The sequence below is a fragment of the Myotis myotis genome, unplaced genomic scaffold (assembly GCF_014108235.1).
Source record: "Myotis myotis isolate mMyoMyo1 unplaced genomic scaffold, mMyoMyo1.p scaffold_m19_p_5, whole genome shotgun sequence".
Classification (NCBI taxonomy): domain Eukaryota; kingdom Metazoa; phylum Chordata; class Mammalia; order Chiroptera; family Vespertilionidae; genus Myotis; species Myotis myotis.
This window is the reverse complement of record NW_023416357.1, coordinates 64088798-64101515: the sequence shown is the minus strand read 5'-3', so window position 1 is coordinate 64101515 and position 12718 is coordinate 64088798. Positions and strand designations below refer to the sequence as shown.

The window sequence follows — 12718 nt, the reverse complement described above, 5'->3', positions numbered from 1 at the left end:
CACTACCAATCACTGAAAGTTGTCACTGAAACCTATTTGTCATATCTGCTCTCAATGCCATTATTCAAGATATTCCATTTGGAACCTTCTCTGCAGGCAGATAGTACACAGCTATGCACAACTTTCTAGGAAATGTGGTCAAGCACAGGCTGACTTTCAAAAATTTGTGAATGCATGAAACTTCTTAAAAAGCAAAATGGAAATATAACATTACAACAGATATGTTGTGGTTTGGTGAGTGGGATAAATTTTTTAAAATTAACTGCTATCTATGACTTAGAATGGTTTCGATTCTGATGATACAGATAAAAAAATATATACAGCCCTCCACTTGCAAGAAAAGCAATCACTACAAAAGCAGCAAGAAATTGAAACAACCCCAATGCAATAGAAATTAAAGAATGTTATTGGTAACTGACAATTAGTAAAACAGTTACAATAATGTGCATTAGGATTTAAAGCCATAGTTTAATGTGTGAAAAGGAATCTGAGAAAAAATGAATAACTAGAGTAGAGAATCTGATACCCAAAGTAGCATTAACATCTGAGCAATCAAAATTATTGATTTCCTCAAAAAGGCAAAACCCTTTATTGTTACTTTGAACAAAAAGTGTTTTGTCTACTAAAGTAAAGAATACAATTTTGTCCAACATCAAATACGTTAAGTCTTTAAAAATATCTGTTATAATGTAATTTGATCTCTATTTATGGAAAGTAAAACATAAATACAATGACAGTTATAGGTGTCTTAAATTCTAGAAAAATAGTTTCCCTATTAAATGTTTTAAAATATATACAATCATTAAACCATATTTGAAACATAAGCCTTAATTTTAGTTTTAGAATAAAATTGAACACTAAGCAAAATGTGTATGGGGGGCCCAGCCAGCATGGCTCAATGGTTGAGTGTCAACCTATGAACCAGGAGGTCACGGTTCGATTCCTGGTCAAGGCACATGTCTAGATTGCAGGCTCAATCCCCAGTGTGGGGCATGCAGGAGGCAGTGAATCAATGATTCTCTTTCATCATTGATGTTTCTATCTCTTTCTCCCTCTTCCTTCTTCTTAAAATAAAAGCATATATTTTAAAAAATGTGTATTGGGGGGATTAAGTATAAAAAATATCAATTGATGTGTATATCGGGGAAGTTAATTTTATTCTGCTCTAATTATATATACTATATAACCCCACCAGAATGTTAAATCAAAGGCTGCATAATAAAACACACTAGAGAAAAATATACCTTAATTATTAAACAGGCTTAGATAATTCAATCTGACAAGAACCCTGCTCCACATTAAATAGTATTATGTGCTATTTCCAACAAATAAAAACTTCATCAATTGTACACTACATTTTACAATTATAGACTTAGCCGTATTTATGATCTGACATGAATTCTGCAAGAGATCTTAAGTTGTACTAACATTTAGCATTAAAGAACATTAATCATAATCAAGAAAGCATTGAGAACTAGTCATTGGTTATAATATAGAGAATGTTTTCTAAAATTTTATTTGAAATAACTAGTACACTAAAATCTTTTACCCTTGGTTAAATTCACTGTCATGAATTGTTGTTCTACTGTTATGCTTTTCCATGACTTTTAAAGTAAATTCTTTTAAAAACTGCAAATAGGTGACACATGACACAGTCTTATTGGCTATGAGACTGTAGCTGCATATATGACTAACTTGTGGTATAACTTATCACTATGTTATTCATGATTATAACAAAACGAATTTTACTTGATAGGCCTAAGTAGGTGTATTTACCTCAAGTAAGATAGAAAAAAAAAGTTTCTGTGAACTATACAGGGATGGGCAAAAGGTTTACAGTTGTGAGTACATGAAACAAAGTTTATTCTTGTACTATTTATTATTGTATTATTTTACATAGAAACTGTAACCCTACTTTTGCCCACTCCTGTATAAATAACTATCAAATAATGCTTTCACACACAATATGAAAACTAAAATGAAAATACTTAAGTTTTGTAAAAGAAATTTATTGCTGTATTGTAACAAATATATAATTTTCTAGCATTCTATTAATAAAACTGGAAATGTTTTTAAAATGTTCTCCTTACCTGTGTATACATTTTTTACTCTCGAGATATGACATACCGGAAGCAGCATCTAATGAAAATTTCACTAATTGTTTGGTTTTTAATTCATCTTTCTTTTTTCTCAGATAGGAGAGGAAATCACCTCCTAGAAGAATTGACAGATGAACAATGAGACAAGATCATGATGAAAGTCACATTTATCACCTATTATAGATACCTCCCAGAACAAAAAGCACAACGCATTTGGCCATGTCTGGCCATTTTGTTTGAGGTGGGGATGAAAGAAAATATAAAAAGGACACATCTTATGAGAAAACAGACATCATTAACTCTCCCAGGTACAGTTTAAGTACTTTAAGTGCTTCACATTGCATATTACTTAATACAGGATGATAATATTTAAACAAAGACATGCAATTTCTCACCAATTTGCCTGACTAAAATTTTGTAAATTTTATTCTCTCTAATATCAAATAAAAGATTGTAATTATTATGAATTAAACAAAATAACTCAATGATATTGAATTAGTTATCAGACTCAGTAATTGCTTTAAAAATATTTTGAGATTATTAACAATACTATCACTGTCAGTAGACCCAGAAAGAGGGGGGAAATGGGTATGATTTTGCTAATAAGATTTAGCTGCTGTGCCAGATTACATTTTTAGGCATCAAATGAATTCTATGATGTGGAGAAGCACCTTTAACCAGCATGGTTCAAAAGAAATACTAGTATAATTCAAGCCACACAGTAATTTTAAATTTACTGATAGTTACATTTTGAAAAGTAACAACAAAAGATGAAATTTACTTTAATAATATATTTTTTCTTTAGCCAATAGATCCAAAACATTATTTATCAATATATATCATTATAAAAATTTTATTGGAGATATTTTACATTTTATTATCCTAAGTCTTTAAAATATGTTTAACATTTATGGGACATCTCAGTTTAGATGCAAATTTTCATCTGAAAATATTTGATCTGTATTTAGATTTCATAAAATTTATAGTTATAAAGTAGATTCATATACATAGGTTGTTCCAAACATACTTAAAATTTTCATGTATCAATTTTTAAAACAATTAAAATGAAATACAATTATAAATTTAGTTTTTTTAAGAAGCACTATTCACATTTCAAAAGCTCAAGAGCTCAGAAGCTATATATGGCCAGGATTATCATGTAAAATAGTATAGCCTTAAACTGCATTCATTATTAATACAGAGTTGAAGGTTATGTTTTGATTATTTTTCTCTTGTTAGTGTATAATGTATTACATTCAAATAAGTAAGTCAGACAGAAAAAAATCAAGAACCATATGATTTCACTCATATCCTATCTAATAAAAGAGAAACATGGTAATTGGCGTACGACCGCTACCCTTCCCATTGGCTAATCAGGGTGATATGCAAATTAACTGTCAGCCAAGATGGCGGCTGGCAGCCAGACAGCTTGAAACTAACATGAGGCTTGCTTGCTTCAGTGACGGAGGAAACCAACGTTCCCCGCCTGCCTTGCAGGCCTCTGAGCCTGCAGTCTGAAACATTTTAAAAAATATAGACGCTAAACAAAACCCCAGAAACCAGCTTTCAGCGAGCTGGGATCTCAGAGCTGGAGTCAGAGCTGGAGTTATACATTGTTTCAAACCGAAACAAACCAGATACCTACTTTTAGCAGCGGAGGCCTAAGAGCTGGAGCCTCAGAGCTAAAGCTGGCCCATAATAAAAAAAAAAAAAAGGAAAAAGGAGCAGTTGGGAGCTTCAGTCCCAGCCTGAAAACAGCCCTCAGCCCCTCACCCAGGCTGGCCAGGCACCCCAGTGGGGACCCCCACCCTGAAGGGTGTGTGACCAGCTGCAAACAGCCATCATCCCCTCACCCAGGCTGGCCAGACACCTCAGTGGGGACCCCCACCCTGATCCAGGACACCCTTCAGGGCAAACCAGCCAGCCCCACCCATGCACCAGGCCTCTACCCTATATAGTAAAAGGGTAATATGCCTCCCAGCACTGGGATCAGCGGAACCGAGAGGCCTCCCGGCACCAGGACCAGCGTGACAGGGGGCAACGCCCAAACCCCCTGATTGCCCTACAGCTCTGTGTGTGACAGGGGGCGGGCCACAACTTCCCTATCTGCCCTGCTCTGTTTTTGACAGGGGAAGGTGCCCCAACCTCCTGATCAGCCCTGCTCTGTGCCTGATATGGAGGAGCTCCCCAACCTCTGATTGCCCTGCGGCTCTGTGTGTGACAGGGTCCGGCGCCCCAACCCCCTGATCGGCCCTGCTCTGTGTGTGACAGGGTAGAGCCATAACCTCCCCATCGGCCCTGCCCTGAGTGTGAGAGTGGCGGCGCCCCAACCCCCTGACCGGCCCTGCTCTGTGGGTGATAGAGGGCAGCGCCACAACCCCCCCCCCACAATGGGCCTTGCTCTGTGTGTGACGGGGTAGAGCCATAACCTCCCCATCAGCCCTGCCCTGAGTGTGACAGTGGCGGCGCCCCAACCCCCTGATCCGTCCTGCTCTGTGTGTGACAGGGGGCGGCGCCCCAACTCCCCTATTGGCCCTACTCTCTGAGTGACAGGGGGGAGCTCCTCAACCCCCTGATGGGCCCTGCTCTGTGCGTGACAGGAGGTGGCGCCGCAACCTCCCCATCGACCCTGCCTTGAGTGTGACAGGGGGCGGTGCCCCAACCCCCCAATCGGCCCTTCCCTGAGCATGACTGGGGGTGGCATCGCAACCTCCCGATCCGCCCTGCTCTGTGCATGACAGGGGTCGGCGCCCCAACACCCCAATTGGCCCTGCTCTGAGCCCGACCAGGGGCTGCACCTAGGGATTGGGCCTGCCCTCTGCCACCTGGGAGTAGGCCTAAGCCAGCAGGTCATTATCTCCCGAGGTGTCCCAGACTGCGAGAGGGCACAGGCCAGGCTGAGGGATCCCCCCTTCCCCCCGAGTGCACAAATTTTTGTGCACCGGGCCTCTAGTGTAGAATATAAAACTGAAAGCAAGAAATGAACAAATAAGACAATCAAACAAAAACTTATAGACACAGACAACGGTGTGCTGGTTACCAGAGGAAAGGGGAAGATAAGGTAAAGGGGATCAAATATATGGCGACAGAAGATTTGACTTTGAGTGGTAAACACACAAAGCAATATACAGATGATGTATTATATAATTGCACACATGAAACATAATTAACCAATGTCACCCTAACAAATTTAATTTAAAAAGTTAAAGTATATTAGAATGGATGTCCTCTAAAAATAATCATTCCCACTTTCTATTAGGCCTTCAGATATTAGCCAGGTTTTTGCAAGAGAAATTAGCATTTTAATTGCCATTTCCTAAACTTTTTTTATCCTCTTCACCAGGGCCTACGCTTCCTAAAATGGAACAACTCTAGAAGTAAAGATTTAATGGCTTTTTCTTTAATGAGAGTTCCTAGAAAATAAGAGCCTGCCTAATTTTCCTTATAATATTCTTTTCTGAACCTCTTCTCTTATTCACAAATCAAGTGTTATACAAATTTAAGTGAACCATTTACAAAATCAGTAAGACTTATGCTTAAAAATAACTTTAACACTATCAGACAGTTTACTCTTTTTTTGTTGTTTTTTTAGGAGAATATCAAATGTATTAAATTACTAGGAAGATTGTTGAAATAGTTTCTATCAATTTTAACTAATTTTTTGAACAAAACACATAAATGCCACAGTAAACAGCAAAACTAACCAACTTCTCACCTTTAATAGGTACAAAAGTGTCTATTAAAATGGACTTAAAATTAATATTTAGTTCAAGTTATTATTTGGACCAATATTCCCATATATACATTAATTCTTTTGTTAGATATACGTTGGCCTATTTTAGAAAAAGTGCACCCTCTGGTTTTAAAACCTCATAGGATTTGTTTACACTGTGGAATAACTTTCAAATGAAAACATCTTTTCTGGAATTTGACTTAAAGCAGCATTATGAAAAAACTCCAATGTTCTGTCAAATCCTAATATTATTTCTCTCCCTAGTTAGCTCATATTCAGCACTTTCCCGTCTGCCTTCAGTTCTTTTTAAATTGTCTCCTTCTTACAATCCTCCTTGTACTCCCCACGCTCACCCCAGATTATAACCCCTGTAAAGAGAATTGTATAGACATCTACCACATGATATCTAGAACATAATATCTCAATAAACATTTGTGAATGAATGTGTAAAAAAAGTATTTATATCGCCTTCTTACAGCTTATAAGCTACCCATAAAGAAGTATTTTTCATTAATTTTAACATTTAGCTCCTCTCCAATATTCAGAACTATGCTTTTTAAATGCTTGTTAAATGTTAAAATAAAGACATTACATTTCTTATCAATAGCACCTGATGGACGCCATTAAAATCTTTACATTCCAACAATAAAACTTAGTGTATTTAAGACTCTGAGCTCTGTAACACTACTGTCTTATAAATCATATCATCTAAAAATGAAATGATTTTTGAAGAAGCAACCTTTGGTAGATAAGATTAAAACAACAAATGCATAATCTATGGGTAAACAAAGAAAAGACAACATTTAAATAGCATTAAAAATTGGCTGAAAAATGATGCCAAGTCAATAAAGGTAAAGTATAGGCTGGCCAGTGTGGCTCAGTTGGTTGAGGGTCCTCCCATGCACAGAAAGATCCCGGGTTCGATTCCCAGTCAGGGCACATACCCAGGTTGCAGGTTCAGTCCCTAGTCCCGGTGTGATCAGGAGGCAATGGATTGATGTTTCTCTCTTTCATTGATGTTTCTCTTCTCTCTCTCTCTCTCTCTCTCTCTCTCTCTCTCTCTCTCTCTCTCTCTCTTCCTTCCTCTATAAAAATCTATAAAAACATTTAAAAATAATTTATAAAGTGAAGGTAAAGCATTGGGAAAGAGGAGTTAGATACAGCTATTTCTAAATATATGACACAGCTAAAGATACAGATGAAGGGGAATCTGTCTCTTAGTCAATCCAACAAAAATTTGCCTTAGAGAAATGTCTTGCTTATAATCATTAAAGTAAAATTTAAATTTATTTCCAATTTATAGATTCAAGCCATAGACACAGTGTTCTTAAATAAAGGAGCAGAGCTGCACCATTCCACAGCCCTCAGTTTCTTGCAGATTGCTGTAGAAAAGCAAGGCCTCCAGTAAGAATTAAATAATGATTCAGTACTGAAAGCCTGAGCCTTGGGCAAGTGCAAGCGTTAAGAACCCTGAAACTGCTCTAGCTGGTTTTGCTCAGTGGATAGAGCATTGGCTTGCAGACTGCAGGGTCCCAGGTTTGATTCCAGCCAAGGGCACATGCCTGAGTTGCGGGCTCGATCCCCAGGAGGGGATGTGCTGGAGGCAGCTGATCAATGATTCTCTCTCATTGATGTGTTCTCTCTCTCTCTCCCTTCCTCTCTGAAATCAATAAATATATATATAAAAGAACACCGAAACAGGAAGTAAACACCCAGGGGGCTAGAGTATGGAACTAAAGCCAGAATACCCAGAAAATAATTCAGACTGGCCAGAACTCTTCCCTTAGGCATGCTATTCATTGTACATTATTAAGTGAGGAAGAACTGGAGACTGACATCAGACCATGTAGTCTCAAGTACTCACTGAGAGGTTACTGTAGAGCAAGGTGAGGAACCTTTTTTCTGCCAATTTGGATAGTTACAACATCACTTGCAGGCCATACAAAATTATCAACTTAAAAATTAGCCTGCTATATTTGGTCAAACATTTAATTAACTCGCCCACAATGCTTTGGTAGGGCTAGACCACGGACCAGGTGTTCCCCACTCCTGCTGTAGAGTCCCTTTGATCTCATTGTGTCATTTTCATTAAGTATCAAGTTAAAGAGCCTCCCTTCGAATTTGTGATTTACACAATAATTATATATGCAGCCCATGTGTAGATATATGTGTATGCATACATGGATATGTGTATGTGTGTGTATACATATAGCACAGAGTACCTACCTGGCCACTGCAACTAAGAATCTTGGTGTACAAAAAGAACAAAACAAGATCACTTCCCTTTTGTGACTCTGGCTTAACAAGGCTTATTTCTGTGGGTAGACTACATATTAAACTAAAACAGGGTGGATTATTTTCTAGCATTCTTCACCAGGATGAATTTCTAACACAATGCATTTTCATAGCCAACTTTGGCTTACTAGGGAGAGCATGGCATGGTGCAAAGAGCATGGAGGTTGAAATCCAATTGACCTTGGTCTGATTAGTTATGTAGCCGTGAGTAAGCTGTTTAACCTTTCTAAACTTCTTTAAAAAAAAAAAATTCCATTTATGTCTCAAGATGGTTTTGAAGACTGAATGTATCTAAAGAACTAAGCATGTGCCAAGCACATAATGCACACAACAAACATTACAACTTATTGTTGTTGAAGTTACCCATACTGATAATAGAGGAATATGTAAATTGGCCAGGACACCGCCAGGTAATGACCAATCAGGACAGGGCGGGGGCCGCAGTGGAGAGCTCTCGGCAAGCCTGCTCTGGGTTCCAAAGGGTATGGAGAGGAAGGGAGAGCAGATAGGCAGTTAGGGGGATCAGGCCAAAAGGCGAGAGCAGTTAGGGGGGATCAGGTCAGCAGGGGAGAGCAGTTAGGGGGATTAGGCCAACAGGGGAGCAGTTGGGGGCATCAGGAAGGCAGACAGGTGAGTGGTTAGGAGTCAGTGGTTCCAGATTGCGAGAGGGATCCCAGATTGGAGAGGGTGCAGGCCAGGCTGAGTGAACCCTCCCCCTCCCTCGTGCATTAATTTCATGCACCGGGCCTCTAGTTTCTTTACATAAAATGAGAAAGAGCTGCAGTCAGGACTGGTTGCTTGTCATACATCTATTCTTCATTCACCTCAATTTATTTTAGAAGACTGCCCTTATTCCATTTTGAAATGTATTAACCTCACCCCCAATAATAAGGGCGGTTCTGGATTGGCTTAACCAATTAAGTCCACTTCCCTGTGCAAGTGACTGGTTCCCGGACAGGCACACAACTTAATTCAGACCACTGATATACAAGGAGGTATTTAAGAGGGGAATGAATTTTTTTTTATTTTTCTTTTTGTGAAGAAAACTACCAAGAAAGCAGCATGCTTTGCTACCGAAAGCGTATAGACAGCATGAATAACACAAAGACTGGCAGTCTTCAAATGGAGCCACCACCGTGGAGAGCAAAGAGTGAAGGAAAGAGAATAGTTTTGGGTGACATGCTGGAGCCACTGGAGTAACTTCCTCAAGAGTAACTTCCCTCTAGATTTTTCAATTAAGTGAACTTACAAAATCTCTATAATATTGTATATAGTTTCTGTACTAGCAACTCAAAGATCCCTAATGGTTAAAATAATATCTGTATCAGAAGATTACTTGGAGAATTAAAAAATTTATATATATAAATGTAAATGTAAATATATGTATATATTTTACACACACACACACACACACACACACACACACGCACATCTGGAATAAGTAGGAAACAATACGAAATGCTTTATTATTGTTTGCAGCAACTTTTCGTAAGAGGATAGAAGCTATTACTCTCAATAGCTCTTAAAGATGTCTTACTCCATGCTGTGGAAATTTGGTCTTATCTGTTGTTCAGTATTAATGGAACACTGAGGAAGTAATCTCATTAAACAAACTTTGAGAAATTATATAAACAAGAATATTAATTTATCAATTTGTCTTGGAGAAAAGAGATCATCAGGGCTATACTACTAATGATTTCTTGTCATTAAATCACATAGAAATCTTAATTTATCTTTGAACAACTTCAAAGTTTATTAAATTAATAGGTACTAATCTCTGGTGACATGTAAAATGTACAATTCATGTCCCATGTTTTTTAGGATATAAACTTGTTTCTAAGATGTTTGCTTTAGTTGTGTTCATTTATACATTTAAAACTAGAGACCCAGTGCATGAATTCGTGCATGGGTGGGGTTCCTCTGGGTGGCCTGCAGGGATTGGGCCAAAATCCACAGTCCAATGCCACCTGTAGCTCCTACTTGCCGCTCCCGCTCATCCCAGCCCCACTGTGCCTCCCATGGACTCACGCCCAATCAGTTCTGATTGGGAGAGGCTTGTGCTGCTATAGCAGCACTTGCCAGCCATGAGCTCTGCATCTGGCGCCCTCCCAAGGGGAGTGCCCTGTGAGACTGGGCTGAAACCGGCTCTCTGACATCCACCAAGGGGTCCTGGATTGCGAGAGGGTGAAGGCCAGGCTGAGGGACCCCACTGGTGCACTGGAGAGGGACCATGGGAGGGCTTCAGGGAGGGGCCAGCCCATCTCGCTAAGTCCCCAATTGAGCCAAATCCCAGCAGCAAGCTAACCTCCCGGTCAGAGCATCTGCCCCCTGGTGGTCAGTGCACACCATAGCAACTGGTCAACAGTCTGCCCCCTGGTAGTCAGTGCACATCATAGCAAGCGGTTAAGCAGCCTTAGCATATCATTAGCATATAATGCTCTGATTGGTTGTTCAGCTGTTCTGCCGTTTGGTCTATTTGCATGTTACCCTTTTATTATATAGGACATCTAATAATCAAAGTAACTAATAAATTGTAGGCAGCTCTTTGGAGGCTCCATTTATGCCATTGTTCAGGTTCTTATTAAAAAATAAACCTTTGCTCTTTAATCTGTACTAATAAAAGTTGTGGTTGTTAGCTGGCTCATCAAATATAAGGGGAAAATCTATACAAGCATAAACAATGTAAGCTGATTCAATTTGTACTCCATGAAACACAGAATAGATTTTATATAATAGGATATAAGCCAAAGCAATTCTTGAAGAAAAAAATCAATGCAAATACTGAAGCAGCTGATACTGACTGCTACATGTTGGGTATGTGTAGTTAGGAGAGATTAATTGCACAGAAAAAAAAAATTAAGCAAGATGTCAAACAGGTGATGAGGTTTATACTAAGAACTATCCAAAGAAAGACTAAAAATAAGATATTAAAATACTCAATAAGAAGCTAGAAATGGATAAGTTTTGGGGAAAGATGAGGAAGATGAAACACTGAAAATAACTCCAAGTATGTAATAGCTTTCCTGATTCTACTTTTTTTCTTTTAAAGAAGCACTTAGTGAACGGCTTACTATCTAAGTAGAAAAATTCAGCCCAGCCAGAAGTAGAGCTGAGTGTGTGGTTTTCCCAATTTGGGCCAATACATGACATTAGTCTTTTCAGATGAGGTTTCTTAATAGTCATGTTATGCTAACACTGCAGAATAGGGGGGACCTTCTGCATTTCTCCCTTGCAGATGATCTTTGAGAACATAACTTGATAGCAGTTATGATAACAGCTCTATGAAATAAAAGTACATCTCACAGGATTTCTAACTTGCTGGTTTCAAGGGGTACCAGATATATATATATATATATATATATATATATATATATATATATACCAGATATATATATATACCAGATATATATATATATATATATATACCAGATATATATATATATATATACCAGATATATATATACCAGATATATATATACCAGATATATATATATACATATATATATGTATATATATACATATATGTATATATATATATACCAGATATATATATACCAGATATATATATATACCAGATATATATATATACCAGATATATATATATATACCAGATATATATATATATATATATATATATATATATATACCAGATATATATATATATATATATATATATATATATATATATATATATTCTTGCCAGACATTATGTGAACTGCCACTACAAATTCCAGGGTCTGCTTTCACAAACTCTTAGAATGTCAGGACTAGAAGTTACTCTGGAAATAAGTTTTTTTTATATTATGGAGGAGGGGACTGAATTTACCTAATTTATTTTAAGGTGGTGCTTTTGCTGATATTATTGAAATTCTAAGGCAAGCGATCACTTCATAAGTTATATAAATGCCTAAATCAATGGGTCATACACCTGAACTAATATATTATACATCAACTGTAATTTAAAAATTAAAAAATATTTTTAAAACTACAGAGAGCAGCAGAGTATGTACAATAAGTTACTTATGTTAATAAGACATATATTCATATATGTTTCAACTTGCAAAGAAAAGCACTGAAAGAATAAAACTAAAATTAAATAAACGAAATCAGACAGCAAAACCCTACAATAAACTAGTAAGAACTGCTGCCGCCAAGAAGAATAGCAAAGGGAAGGGGGATCTGAGCTGATCTGTCATTGTGTTTCCTACATAATCTTTGAAAGTAATACGTAAAAAAATTCACTGCCTAAAACACAATTATTTGGGGAATATAATAAAAAATTGCTTATTCTCACTTAAGAGGCCCTTCATCACTCCATCTCTCCTACCTTTGCAACCTTATTATATGCCAGTCTCTCCCAGGCTCAGTATGCCTCAGTCATTCTACTCTTCCTTCTGTTGCTCAAATATAAAAGCAATTCCTACCCATAGCTTTTGTACCTGCTATTCTCTGTGCCTCTTCCTAGCCCTTTGCAAAGGTAGACTGCTTTTATCTTTCAGGTCATAACACAAATGTCACCTCCTAGAGTTGTCTCCTAAGGCCTCTAAAATAAACTAGGTGCTACCTGTTGCCATATCTCTGAGAAATACTC

The 12718-nt window shown here is 37.8% G+C and overlaps 1 protein-coding gene across 12 annotated transcripts in view; it reads right to left on the bottom strand.

The window, feature by feature from the left end:
• The window catches only part of FER (FER tyrosine kinase), a 305227-nt gene that overhangs the window by 77657 nt on the left and 214852 nt on the right, over window positions 1-12718 (bottom strand). For 11 of the 12 annotated variants that reach the window (XR_004967573.1, XM_036309530.1, XM_036309539.1 and 8 more), the window contains one exon: window positions 2091-2214. The exons of the other annotated variant lie outside the window; for it this stretch is intronic. Coding sequence is in view for 10 of the 11 variants with exons in the window: in XM_036309530.1 (XP_036165423.1) it covers window positions 2091-2214 (124 nt within the window). In the remaining variant the exon portion in view is untranslated. The remainder of the gene's footprint in view (window positions 1-2090; window positions 2215-12718) is intronic. 12 annotated transcript variants of the gene reach the window in all.